Raw genomic sequence first — 14,890 nt, forward strand, 5'->3', positions numbered from 1 at the left:
TCTGTTTTTAAAAATTATTATTATTTCACACTGACAATGAATATCTGTTCATGAAGAAACACTGCGGTTATTATGCAGATGCAAAACAACAACTTACCTTGTCTTTTCCTTGTTTCTGATCTTGATATACACTCCATCGCTCTCCATCGTTACTGTAAGCGAGTTTGTACGAGCCAACAAACTGGACGTGGCCAAAGTCTTTTGCTCCTTGTGTGATGATCCCTGTGACCTTGGTTGGCACAAGCAGGTCCACCTAAGAGAAGCAGAGACCACAGTGTGAGCGAAACAGAGAAAAAAGGGATTAAAACCAAACAGAATGATGGCTTTCATAGCTGGAGAAAATGAATCAAGTAAAGAAGTGAACTGACATGCCCAGTTCTCACAATACACTCAGTATTTTTTATTTCCCTTCAATGTCATCTCAGATTTACTGAGAAAAGACACTGGGTGTAATTCAAGTCAGTTTCAATTATTCACAGAATATTGAACAACAAGGCTAAGTCCACAGTCTGGCCTCAGCAAAACAGGAGCTGCACGCAGCAGCAACTTCTCAGATGCACACTCAACCATTTAGGTTAATTCTTAATAGGATCTCCTTTGTTGTCTTGAACACTTAGAGTGCTTTGCAGTCTAAAATTTCATTATTTATGTTTGTTTGTTTTTTTTTTTACCTGAAGAGTTCATCACTACTTGTCTGAGGCTAAAATGTATATTGAACCGTAAAGTGCAAACAAGGATAATATCTGCCATTGTTAGAAGTAAGGACAAAGTATTCTGCATTTATATTCCCACTGTTTTCCTTAACTTATACACTTTCACTGTGGTTGTCGTGACACAAATGAAACAAAACTGAAGTAAAATTGGCAACATCACATGAATGTGTAAGAAAGAACTTAAGTTCACGCCATTTAGCAAGTGACTCTCCATCAAACCTGATTTAGTTCGAGCTGTTTAGCAACAAGACAATAGGTATATAAATACATATATTAATGTCAATATAATTAACAAATATCAAATATTTATTTATGTGGCACAGCAAAAAATAAGCATCAGCTTCTGAAAAAATACAAGGACTACTGGGTTCTACACAACAAATTATAAAATACAAATAAAAGGAAAGACAAGTGAAATGCACCAAAGGGTTAAATCACATATTGAGTATACTGTTTATAATGCTCAATGAGCAATTTTAACTTTTCCTGGGCTACACTCTGCTTGGTGTGAAAAATTTCACATTAAAATGTGAAAGACATTTTAAAATCTTTCACATTAAAATGTGTTCATAATTTCCTTTTAAGCATAAATACCCAGCATGTTGTCCAGTTCTCACAACAATACTGCGCCAAAAAGCATGTTGCTTGTTTAGACCGAGAAATGGGCTGAACTCGCTCTAAAGGCTGAGTTGGGTTTTTGAAAGTTTGCGTTAACCGTGTGAGTCACAAACAACGTGGCGTTTTAGGGGGTCCTCGCATCTTTAAACATGCCTGAAGTTTCGCCCTCCCCCTCTCATGCGGTGACGCCCCTCCCCTCCCGCTCAGCAGTTCTCTCACCCCTATGATGCCACACATCCTTGTGCAGCTGATATAAAAACGGGGGGAAAAAAAGGCTCTCAGTTCGGAGGTAACCCCTGTCGTTTGCTTGAAAGAGCCAGCTTTTAAAGCCGATATGTTCACGACCGATCCATCACTAGTGTGAAAAAAGTACAGGCTCACTGTTCAGAAATTACGGTATATTTCTTACTAGGTTGGCTTGGCAAAAACTCTTATGTAAAACGCTTATTTGTCCGAACACATTTGTAGACAGTCAACGCTGGGAGGTGGTGATTTTGCAAAGTTATGTAAACAAAAAGATTTTGTGAACAACCCACGTAGCTCATTAACCCTGGTTATAGTTCTTCTGAAACTTTGAGGTCTGTTTTCTCACTAATGTTTTCAGAGAGACATTAGCATATCTTCATTTATTTTATTTATTTAATTTATTTCCCTGATATGTTCAGAAAGCCTAGAATCAAATACTTTCAAATTCAGTATATAACTCAAAATATCCCCACGGAGACTTTGTTCCTGACTTTGTTGTGGCCCAAAATGTATCATGCTAGCAAAGACAACGCCTAAGAGATCTGTAGCTCTACCTGCCATAAAATGTTTTTCCTACGTCTTATTGACCCAGGGTTGCAAAAATACATATTGAACGATTATTAGATTTTTATTTCTAAAACAACTGCGAGAACAATGTAGCCCTTCTTTTTGTGTTAATCTGTCACTTGAAATACTTGAGTAGCTGCAACAGAAATTGCAAAAAAATAAAAAATAAAAAAAATTCAGGAGGTATAGATATTTTGCAAGTTACTGCACTCCTTCAGCTTTTTGCAGCACGTTACACCAAATGTTTATTGTTTTAAAGTACATTATGTCATATGAGTATGGGGAAACATAAACTGTTTCAATGTGTGACACCTAGTATGGCTTCCCATGCAGTAATGATGTCGTTTTCACCCTGTCTCTGGTGACGGGCTTTGTTTTTCTATTAACGTCAGAGGACAGATTTTAAATTTTTAATAGCACGCTTTGTGATGTTGACAGTTTAAATGCCAGTGGATAACTGTCTAACCTATCAGACAAATCAGAGCAGCACCAATTTGCCACCAACAAAAGATGAAAAATATGTCTTCATTAAAACAGGGGGAAAATGTAGATCCACAGAAAAAGGTGCGAGACAAACACACGGTTTTATTTATTTTTTTTAGCAGAATATGCTACCTAAAATACTGGGACAACAAGACATCAAACTAATAGGCCTGGTCATGCGGCAACAAATCCTGTGTCATGCTCAAAAACAACAGCAAAAAAGAAATGCATTTGTTAGAAAAATACTACTGCAGAATGAATTCATGGATCCTTTTAGGTCTTGGCATATTGCAGAGCACAACGGCACCCCACACAAAATTGGTGGTAGGTACTCAAAATGGCAATGTGAATATAAGATCAAGAGTTCTCAAAGTTTCAGCAATGCTTCAGAGGACCTTTCCCACTTATTTGAAGATTTAGGTTCACTCCTGGGGCACAGTGGATTCTTTCTTAAACACGGACCTCCTGCTGAGTATATACGAAGGCGTAAGAAAAAATAAAAGTTTGATTCTTTGAAAGGCACCTGAGTGATTTAGCACCTAACTCTGCATTTCTGAGAGGCAAAGCTAAGAAAAGTAGGACGGCAGCTTGCGTGTGCACACCTAATAATGCTGCTGTTACAGCCATGCATTTATGCAGATGCTGCACTGCATATATACATGCTTCATTTGATGTGAATTCACTATTAATGGAGTTTTTCCCATCAAATAAATTCTGCATTCGCCTCCGTTTGCATATAAACGAAAAGCTCATTTCTGTTTCAGCTGTGGCAGCAGGGAGAGAGAAAATTTCCTGTGATATATATGAATAAATTAAAGCAACAGCTCTGTTGTAATGACAACGATGTCAATACAAACCCCTGGAATAAAGGGACCAGGAGGAAATGGCAGCAGATGCTCTGAGGTGGATTCTAAGGGGCGTGACACCTCGCATCAGGAGGCTTTGATTATGCTCCAGTTGCAGAGCAGAGAGGTAATCTTGTTCAACCCAAGCAGTCAAGTCTGCCACAAAAACAAAGGCACGCTTGAAGTGAAACCTGTAATTGCTGTCACAGGTAGCGGTCAAAAAATACGACCGCCCCTAGCGACGCCAGCTCTCAGCACTTTGATGGCCCAAACTGAATTACGGAGCGAGATAAGCTTGTTAAAGCAAGGTCTTTCCTCCGGTCCCCTCCCTTCGTCTGTTCTTTCTTCCATCACGCTCTCAATCCAAGTCGCTCCTCTGTGAGCTTTTAACCCAGACAAACTGGAATAGCAAAAAGGCTCTGTAAGGACTTTTAAATGCTTGTGGCACAAACGTTCTGAAGAAATAAACAAGCTTTCAGATCAAGATTTTCATTTCTGTCCTTAAAATCCAAAAATGGACTCGATTTAGGTTCAGTTTGTAGTTGTAGGGTAAGCCAACCTTCTCCTTTGACTTTTCATCTCCAAACAATCTTTTTTGTTTTTCTCCTGACCACTTTATGCGCTCTGCTAAATCTTATTATGTGGTGGTAAATGGACCTTCATTTAAGCCAAAATAGTGTTTTCAAAATACTAAGTTAATCTGCTAAAACATTGTTTCGCTGCCATTGTCAGCAAAACAACGGAATGCTGCATCGTTCTTTTTCTATCAAAAGCAGCTGCAGCTACTGTTTCATTTTAATTTAGTCAAGTCAGCACCATTTCACAGCAAATGCCACAGTGAGGTACTTAACAAAATTGAATGAAAAACAAACAAACAAAAACTATTATATTTACTTATAATAAAAATAACCCAGTGTCAACACAAAGTTCAATGTTGGTTTATAGAAATGTTGGGATCTGGAGTTGTTTGAGTTTAGTTTTGGATTTTTGGTATTCCTTAGGTTTCTTTATTTAAAAGGGCAAACTAAAAAAAAAACGTTACGTTTGCCCTTCCTTAATGGTTCTAGAGATGTTTTTCTTGTTTCCAGTTATTTTCTGTTCTAGTGTATCGGGTTTCTTTAGTCTAAGTTATTCTTTAGTGCTATAATTATATCCTGTTCTCCTGTGCCACCTTCTTCTTCTTCTTCTTCTTCTTCTTCTTCTTCTTCTCAATTTCATGGCGGTTAGCAAACATTAGGTGCATTACCTTAGGTGCACCTTTTCAGTCCACTGCTTCCACACCCTACTTCCCAATATTTAAGCTCCTCTTTCTCTTTTACTAGTTGCCAGATTGTCTTGTTTCCTCACTTTGCCTTTCTCTTTGTACTCCCCTGTGATTCCCTCAAGTATTCAGTTTTGGGTTGTTTGAGTTCTCTCGGATATACCACTTTGTCTTTTGTTCCATTAAAAACTCACTTCAATCCTACGTTTGCACCTGCCGCTACCACAACATGCCATGACAAGAAGTATGTTTCATTGTATGATTTTTATTATTATTAATTTAGAATAAGAAGAATCTAGGTTGTTTAATCTTAGACTCCCTTTTAGGCTAAGATTCTGCTAGAAAAGAGCACCAGTTCTTATAAAGTAATTGTCTTATTCATAATATCAATAACAAGTTAGTCTATAGACTGAAGAAAACTTCCCATACTTAATTGAATAGAAATAAAATCAGAAGAAAACTTTTCTTTTTAAAGGGATATTTAAAACCTTGAGTTGTTGTTTAGATTACATTATCTTATTGATAAGATTAAATTGATTTATATACACAAAAAAAGTGATTGGATTGTCATTTGAAATTGCTGTTAAGCTGCTAGGTAGCCTCTGTAAAGACATTTCTGTCAAACACCTTTACAGCATCTGCCAGAGTTGATGTACAAATCGCGTTTCTCTAATAACAGTGCTGCTGCTATTACCAAAAGGGGGGGAAAAAGATGAATACAATATATGTGACCCTGAAAGATTCAAATTAGTCCAAGTTTTCTTTAACAATGAGCGCTATATATGCATTTATGAAAGTAGTGCTGATTTTACTTTACGTGGTGTAGCTCATTAAACCTTCACACTCTCAGGAGGAATCTCTCTGTGTGATACATATTTTCAGTACATCCTCATTGCTCGCAGGGAAAAATTCGGAAATGTGTGCGCAAAACTGGCAGTGAAATAAGGAGGACGACGCTATGGTTCATCAACCGCATATCAGTGTAGTGATCGTTACAGCTTGAAGCCACGGCAAGAGGATGATAATACTATCATTCAATGCATCTTTCACCATAGGAAGTTTTAATAACCTTTAGTGGGTCGATTTGCTTAATCATACATTGGAATCCCTTACATCTAACGCTTTTGCCAGGCTTTGTCTTTATGTTCAATATGAATCCTCTATGCCACCACCACAACAGTCGTTATCAGGAGTCATTATCATGCCAAAACTAGCAGAAGAGCTCATAAAGGCTTCTCAGATGAGTATGGCATCATTCTGACTGAATAAAGAAGTTCTGTGTCATGCATATATGCAGAAAGTAAAATATGCACGATCCATCATAAACACCCAGCAGTCAGCTGGCTGTAGAGAGTGAATACTTTCAGTCCATTAATTAAGTTCTCCCGCATGATGCAGTAAGCAGCTTTACAGTCCATGAAGTTCAAACTGCTGCAGGTTTGCATGTTATTGGTTTCACTAGGAACTTCATTAACATAGAGCTTGATATGTAGGTAAAAGTAAAGTCTAGCCAGAGTATGTTTCATTTATTTCTGCCTGTGTTTCAGATATCTGGTTAAGGTATGTTTAAAAACCAATTTCACAAACAAAAAGTGGAACATTAGCATATAGACCCAGCCATTGCTAATGCTGACAGTGTCACTGCCCAGATGCCTTTCATTTGTTTATTAAGATAGAGGGCAGGTTTGAGTCAGTTTCCAAATTCAGTGGTAAATTTCAGAGAATAAGAAACATTGCAGTAGTGGACATTTTGATTAAGTACATTACTAGAAAAAGACATGAAATGAGGTACATCGGTAAATGGAGGTGGTTTGTGCAGCCATTGAATACACTGTGACATTTATATGGAAAAGTTCCCTGATTTCTGTCCTCTTAATGATCATAGCTCAGATATACTGAGCAATACTGCCCAGATTACCAGTAGCATTGCTCAAATTGCTGCGTTTGCATAAGTAATGTCATGCACCATGGAATAACTTGGAACAATTAGCCAGATACGAAACAAAGAAAAACAATAAAACCACCAATTTCTGAGAAAATTGATTCTTTTTTTTTTTTTTGCAAACTATACTAGTTGAAGTCATGAAGAGATCACTCTGTGTAGCAGTTTCAGCAAAAATATCAGTGAAAAGAAAACTCACCAGCACTACTTACATAATCTGAGGCAATCAAGTCTGCAGAAATACTTTTCAGTTTCTCATGGGGTAAGTTTTAGTTTCATTATTTCTAGAACACAGTTAAGATACAAAGCATGCCACCGGTACACAGATGTGGACATGCGTGGTCCTGTTCTGCACGTACGGTTGTAATTAGTGCGCAATAACAGCAACCAGGTGGGTAAGATGTGGTGCATGCCATCCTGACTAACTGTAACTAGTTAGTCAGCAGCTAGTTAGTCAGGATGGCATGTTGACTAACTAGATACTGTTTCCGTTTCTGATCTGACTAACTGCATCTTGTGGCTGCAGCGCCTGAATTGAAATAATTATTTATGCTGGTCTTCCTCTGGGCTGAAAGAAAACATTATCACGATGGTGTACATTTATTATTATCTTCTTCTAATGCGGGCGTGGGTTATGGGTCAACAATTTAAGTAGAGAGGTACAAAATTTCCCTTTCCCCATTCATTTCTCAGAAGGAGAAGAATCCCGCAGCAGTGATTCAGCTGCATCAGGTGCACTCCAAAACCTCCTGTCATAACTCTTCAAAGTGGCCCCATCAGATCCCAGATAGCGAGATGCTTTGGGGTTAATGTCCAGAGATGGTACTCTGATGGAAATGTTTCATATATTGTTTGATTTATCTACCTCTGACACTGGCAACCAAAGCATTCTTCATAAATGTAGTCTGGAGTACAAACTATTATTAAATGAGTCTGGCATGTAAATGAGCCAGATGAAGTTAAAAATACATTTCCTTTTATCTAAAGTTTATTTCAGGTTGATAGAATAAAATATGAGACAATGAAGTAAGACACAAGCTAAGGAGATTAAAACAATCAGATAATAAAAAAGATTTATTAAAGTAACCCAAGCACATCAGACTTTAAATAGCCACATAAATGTTATATTCTTACTTTGAAAGCCTGAGATGATCTGTTTTACAGCTTTAGAAAGCTAAGATGCAATGCTACTAAGCTATTAGAGAATACTTTTAAGTACATATAAGTGGTGCATTCTGATAGTTTGCTGTTATTTCACAATGCCTGGCAGTAATACTGTGGTGTAAAATGTCCTAATTTTGATCCTTTATGCCATTTCAGTGAAAATACCAAATCTTCTCAATTAACTTCTGCCCATTAATGGACATTTGCTCAGGTTAAACAACTTCAATAACTAAGAACCTACAATGATTTAAGCTTTTTTTTTTGTCTATTGAAAGAACATAAAGTAGTTTATCATGTTTCTATTCTACTAGAATAAGTGATAACTTCAGCTAAATGGAAGTAGTACATTCCTGAGCCAGGAAGTCTGATCAACACAAACTAAATTGCCTTTCAAATCATCCTTTCAAACTGTAATCTAAACATGTCCAGCATACCTTCTGATTATGTTAATGCTATTGATAAATCATAAAGAGTTGAGGTTGACCCTTACTTTCACATTGCCAATCCACCTCCAGAGATAGTCACAGAGTCAAGCCAACCATGAGACACAGGACAACTCTGGATCATGGAATGAGTCTGGCATACTTAAAGACATAAAGCAAAGACAGCCACAACTGTGGCTCCAGCCTTCTTATGACAAGCAGAGCAATACCACCAAAAGTGTCCATGTGATGTATGGAATATAATGATCTGCACAATTTGATGCAGTTAGCAGCACATTGACAATGACACAAGAAATCTGAGAAAAAGAAAAAACGTCGACAGAGATGGTATGAGCAATCAACGTATAAATTTTAAATCGTCTGCAAGGCGAAGCTTAGACTCAAACTGAATCAACTAGGACTGATCTCTTTGCACACAGAATTATCTGTAGAAACATAGAGCACTCCAAGGTGTCTACAGAAAACAGAACGATTACAACTGTTACAATTCCTTCTGGTCATAGCTATACAGAAAAAAATAAAACACTGAAAATAAAAATGAATGACTTAATATAGCTAACAGATTGCACATAACCAAAAAAAAAACAACAGTAAATGTTTGAAGTAAATAACCCTCAGGCTGTCTCTAACATCAGGTACTACAAAATGTTCAGATGAAAGAACCTGTTGGACGACAAACCCACATGTTCAGCTTGAGAGGGAAATCAAACAAAAGAAATAAAATAAGAAGGAAAAACAATTCTTTCACAGCAAAAAAGCACCTATCTTTGCTTCAAACTGCATGTCGACCAGTAAACAAAAATAGTGTTTAAATGCAGCAGCAGTCAGAACTTTGCATACCTTCAACAAACCACACATTGGTGGATATGTAATATTGCTTTTTAATTGTCCTTTCTTTGTTCATGTAGAATGATGTGGTATAATCCAACAAGTTAATGAATTTCATGGGCAATAACTGGAGGCACCCGTTTTAATTTGTTATGGATTTCATCTACACATGGTCAAGTTCAATATAGACGTCACGACTAATAATTGAATATTTGACCATGGCTTCTTAACCAAATTGTCTGGCATTTCTAATAAACACTAATTGGTTACAACATTCAGGAACAATAGAGAATACGCATCCAAAACCTGTAGTGGATTTCAAATTTAGGAACACTGTCGCAAGTCTAGATCATGGTGGTGGCAGCAGCATGCTGACGATTTGTTTAGCCGGCAGCGGTTTAAAGAGAAACAGGAGTTTTAGGAATTGATAAGGAAGACTAACATTGAACTTTTGGTTTTATTTTGTATTCTTCAGGCACATAGTGTCATTTTATAACACAGTCAAGTAACTAAGTTGCCCTCAGTTACTATTAAAAAGTTGTATAGATCAAACATAACTTAAAACAAAGTTGATACCTTTAAATTTGCCTCTGCCTCTTTAAGATGCTCCTGCGCTTTCTAGCACTTCTTCAGCACGTTGTCACAATAATGACTTCCTTCCAGCCGTTAACAATCATTCTTAGGAGAGTTGGATTAAGAGATGAGTCCACCAAATGTTTACTAATTGTTGCTCCTGCTAGTCAAAGTGGGGGGAGTTTGGTTGAGGGCTGCTCTGTGAGGTGGAAGCCTGGCTGGAGACTACAGCTCCAAGGAGGAGATTTTGTGGAAGTAGGTGGTGCTTTGTGAGAGCAAGTGCTTAGGCACTCCCAAATGCCTCCAACAGGAGATCCAAGGAGTTCTCAAACATGCATGAAAGAATCAAAGCAATGTTGGATGAGGACACAATACCTTCTGGCATTCTGATCAGAATGCCAGAACTGTGTTGATTGATGCAAAACTGCATGATTTCTGTGCAACCGGAAAATAGACATTTATCCAAATATTATAGAATGTGTATGCAAATATTTGAGTCTTAATATATAGCTTGGACTTTGTTTGATCGAGGGAACACACACAATAAACTCAAACGTCAACCCAATTCTAGCTTTTATAAATCACTGATGTTGCATGAAAACTTTAGACTTTAAATATATTCTCTATGCAATAAATTTTGGATAAAAATAAAATCCATCTCTCACTGTTGCATAATCTACATGGATTGTAACACCGTATAACAACATCTGTTAGAAAATACAGTTGAATGCAACATGAAAGTTCTTGTTAAAGTTAAATGCTACACTTGCTTCAATGTATGAGAGGAAGTCTCATGTTCCACTGCTAATTTATAACTCGTTCTCTGTGTGTCTCTTCCTTGGGGCCTATCCACCCACACAAAATCAGTGAACTCCATTTTTCATTTTCTTGCTGTTTGCTCATTTGTTTGTCTGAGACTCTCTCTCACTTAGTAATTTCCCACACCATATAGTATTTGGAACCAATTTACAAATAAACAGTCCTCCCATATTTACATACTGTCCATGATCTGACTTTTGAAAAAAAAAAATCTTTGGTCCTTGCTTGAATTTCTCAGTAGACACAAACACGCTGAGACAGAGGCAGCAAGAGACGGAGACAATCTCCCCTCTAACGGTTCTTGTGATCAGTGTTTTTCCACACGGGGTGATGGGATGTCAGAAGGTATAAATGCCTGCAGAGCGCTCACACTGTGAAGGGAAGGTGTGCTGGCAGTCTGAAGTTGCCCCGGAGCAGGGAGCATAGAAAAGGCAATGTCACAGTGGTAAAGCATCTTAGGCAGGTCAGCTCTGACAACATTCCAGCGTGAACTTAAACATTTTCCTCTTTTTCAAATTTGACTTGTATACACTGTTCCTGAAAGAGCTGGCTGTGAAATGTAAGTCAAATGTAGATTCCTTAAAGCCAGATCTGCGTGTAGCATTTCCCGTCAAGTTATGAAGATAAATACCTCGGTCACAGATCAAGATGGATTGTTTGATGTATATAGAGAGAGTCACATCTCACAGCCAAAACTGCTGGGGATACAACTGCAGGGAAAACACTCTGCAGTAACTCACAGTAAACAGCAAACTGGTGGCAGCCACAAAAATTGAAAGCCAAACAGTTATACATGAACTGAATCATGCATTAAACATCCTCCCACTTCCTTCCTGCTTCCCTTCACTCTAATCTTCTTGCCAGCACATTTGCATGAAAAATTGCCAGTTAGCGTAGTTGATGTAACATTTTCACAAATGTTCATTGAAATATATTGAGTTTGTCCATCTAGATATGTGATATTGAGTTCTAAGCTTTGACATGTGATTTAAATTAATATAAAAGAAATAATACTAATAATAAACAGTTTGTGCGTATTTAAGTCCGTCTTTGTGGAGCTTGCGATAGCACAGGTAATTTGGGGCAGTTAGGTATATTTCATGTACAGTCAGTGAAAATTTAAAATTTAAGGGCATTGTCAAATAACAGGCTGACAAAAATTACACCTCCCCTACCTCGAAAAGAAAAAAACAGGATTCAAAGTTGCAAAAAAAACAACAACAAAAAAACGAGAAAAAAAACATTATACATATATGCAACTTTGAATCCTGTTTTTCAAAGTTATATATACATATACCTTTTTTTCTCCCCTCCAGGGGGTATTTTGTGGACTCTAGTGTCCTTTATTTGAAAATAGGCTGACAGGAAAGGGGGAAGACATGTGGCGAATGTCCCTGGGTCTGGGAATCGAACCAGCGATGGCCGCATCGAGGACTCAAAGCCTCCAAATGTGGGTTGCGCTAAACCCTACGCCACCACAGCACGCCCTATTTTCCATTTTTTAAAGAGATTTTCTAATGGTGTTTTTTACAGTCAAGGAACATATATCTTCCCTTGACCACAAACACAAAAAAAGCCATGCTATTTCAGATCATCCAGCTTTTAAGACATTTCAGCCTATACCACTGCTAATTACAAGGTTCTCTGGTGCATACCATATACTAATTGGTGCGTACCTGTTGATATGTGGTGCGCACAAGTTAGTTTATTTTTTTCTTCAGTGTCCTTTTAAGGGCTCCACACAATTTAGACCATAAGTGTCATGTGACAGAAAAATGAGGTACAGTTGAAACATTTTTAAAATAAAAATTTTAAAAGTGTGGCATGTATTTCTGCTTAGGTTCCTTATACACACTTACACCCTTAAATAAAAATAAAATCCAGTGCAGCTAATTGCCCAGTGAATGTATTAAATACCTCAGAACATTAGAGAACAAAAGGCTTTGTGCAGACAGCTGCATTTTCTTTTGATTTAAGCTACCAAAATAGTTTCTAAAAGAACAGGAACTCTCATCGTTAAAGGCACTGAGTTAGAGGTCTAAAGAAACATGAATGCCATCTTTTCAGGTTCTAGTTTTTGAAAAATAGTTAAAAAGAAATAAACTTCCACTTCATAGTAATGCACTCCTTTGTGTTGGTTCATCACAAGACAATCTAACAAAATTTGAAACTTTGACTTCAGGTGTTTGGGGATTTATGTTGCAATTGTTTTAGAGTAAGGAGAGTATCTGATGAATGTAAAAAAAAAAAAAATATCATCTCACATAACCAGTAAATAAAACATTTCTATTTCAAGGTCAGAACACACAAAAAAAATAGAAGGAAGAAAAGTGATGCAAATCCAAGGTGCTGTTGAAGTGCCTTATGTCTAGGTTAGTTAAGGGTGTTGTTGAAAACACAAGAGAGAAACAGTGCATTATATGATTTGTCAATGACTTTGCTGTCACACCATGGATAAATTGGTATTTACACCATTAAACTGACAAGCCACTCATAGCACGCAGCATTAAAACTAAGCTACACAAGTTCAGACTTCAGTTCATTGCAGAAACCAATGAAGGATATTACTTATGACAAAGGAAACATGAAGATAAATCAGACACAGTGGTTTCAATCACTTAACACAAGGGCTTAAAGTAGGAAAGCATCCCTGGAACTACTCAGGTGCTTCTGACTTTTAGTGGTTCTGAAGTGAAGTATTAGGATTCATATGCATAAAAAATGTTCCATGGCAGCACACCAGCTCATCCGCATGGGGAATTTCACACACTGTTTAATGCTCACTGTGACAAGACATCTGATAGACTTCAATTTGCAGAAGAAATCTAGACTGTCTCCATGTGTGATCTTTGAAATCAAATCTATCATTTACAAAGAAGGCAAGAAAATAATTTTCAATTAAATAGAATAAAAGAGGAAACAAAAATGCAAATGCTTAAAATGTGGCTTCCCCATTCTTATATTGACCCCATGTGGTTAAGGGGAAATGTAAAATTGACTTTTTTCAGCTTTATATCATGTTACAATGTTATTCTGTCATCAGAACATACCTGAAGTGTTACTTCTTTCATGCACGTATGAGAAATGCTTTGATCTCTTATGGCGGCCATTCGAGGATGCCTATATGCTTGCTCTAACCAAGCACCGCCTTTTTCATGCAGCTCCTCTATGGAGCTGCAGTTTTCAAGCTGAGCTTCTGCCTCACAGAGCAAGCGACGTTCTTTGGACTATAGCAAAGAACATCTGCAGCTGATCTTTGCTATACTCCAAAGAACATTGTAAGCAGATTGATGAAGGAACTTTGTGATAATGTGCTGAAGGTCGAGTGTCAAAAAGAGCAGGAGTCCCTTAAAGACACAAATGCATTAAATTGCAAAGTGAAATAGTTAGTTTATTGTGCTATAAAATGGGATATACATAATACTACTTCTTCAAAAAACTCAAATACCACTGTGCCCAAGTAGGAAATTGTGACATACTAACAAAAGTTAAATTCACAGCGTAAAAGGAGTTGGAAGTAGAGGCTGGTTTAAAGTACTTATATCTATAAACCTCCAAAACAAATAGAAAATGTAAGTGCTCTGGTACAAAAGAAATTTTCCGTGTAACGTTGGACTTCCCAGAATCAGGTTAAATTAGAAAGATGTTTTAAATCTGACAACATGATCAGCAGGAAATGCTGCTTGTTCAAAGATCCCTTCTGCACACTATCAAACCAAATATATGCATATGCACCCTGGACCTAATCTCTTCTGCACCAATTTAACATCTGGCACATTCACTTCTGACAGTTTCTGCAGATCCTCCTGATTACAACAGGAACTACTGCAGACTCATGGATCAATCATCCCATGATAAAGCAGATAAATGCAACCAGTGTCTGCTGATAGAGTGTGGTGTGAAAGCATAGCATGAAGATGAGGTTGTAGTGTTGAGGGAAAACATTTTTTATTGGCTAATGAATACAAAATACTTGCATTACACAGATTCCAGACTGATGCATGTAAGAGTGCAGAGGGAAGGAAGGAAAACTAAAGCAGATGGACTTACTATTCTTTTTGGAACTTCATTTGGATGCTAATTGAATCAGCATGCTAGCTGCAGGGAAATTGAATGAAATGAAGAAAAGAAATAGCCATATTGGGCAGGATTAAAATCAGGCCCTGTTGATAATTCCCTAATGAAATTTACATAACCCGTTATTTCTAATGAGTGCAGATTCCAAGATCCTTCCAAAATTGTTGGTTAATGTTCACAAGCTAATTGAATTAGCAGCCATAAGAGGGGAGGCATTTCAAACTTACATACCAACATTAGTTATGTCCAAATGGGTTGTGTCTTAGTTTCATATTAGTCCCATCTGAAAATATTTTCCAAAGAAGTCTTGT

The 14,890-nt window shown here is 37.3% G+C and overlaps 1 protein-coding gene across 1 annotated transcript in view; it reads right to left on the minus strand.

The window, feature by feature from the left end:
* Positions 1-14,890, minus strand: part of LOC122827892 (EGF-like repeat and discoidin I-like domain-containing protein 3) — a gene marked incomplete at its 5' end in the record, with an annotated part of 119,356 nt that overhangs the window by 10,484 nt on the left and 93,982 nt on the right. The window contains 1 exon segment of the mRNA XM_044110986.1: positions 98-253. Within this exon segment, the coding sequence (XP_043966921.1) occupies positions 98-253 (156 nt within the window).

The sequence above is a fragment of the Gambusia affinis genome, linkage group LG03, assembly GCF_019740435.1.
Source record: "Gambusia affinis linkage group LG03, SWU_Gaff_1.0, whole genome shotgun sequence".
Taxonomy (NCBI): domain Eukaryota; kingdom Metazoa; phylum Chordata; class Actinopteri; order Cyprinodontiformes; family Poeciliidae; genus Gambusia; species Gambusia affinis.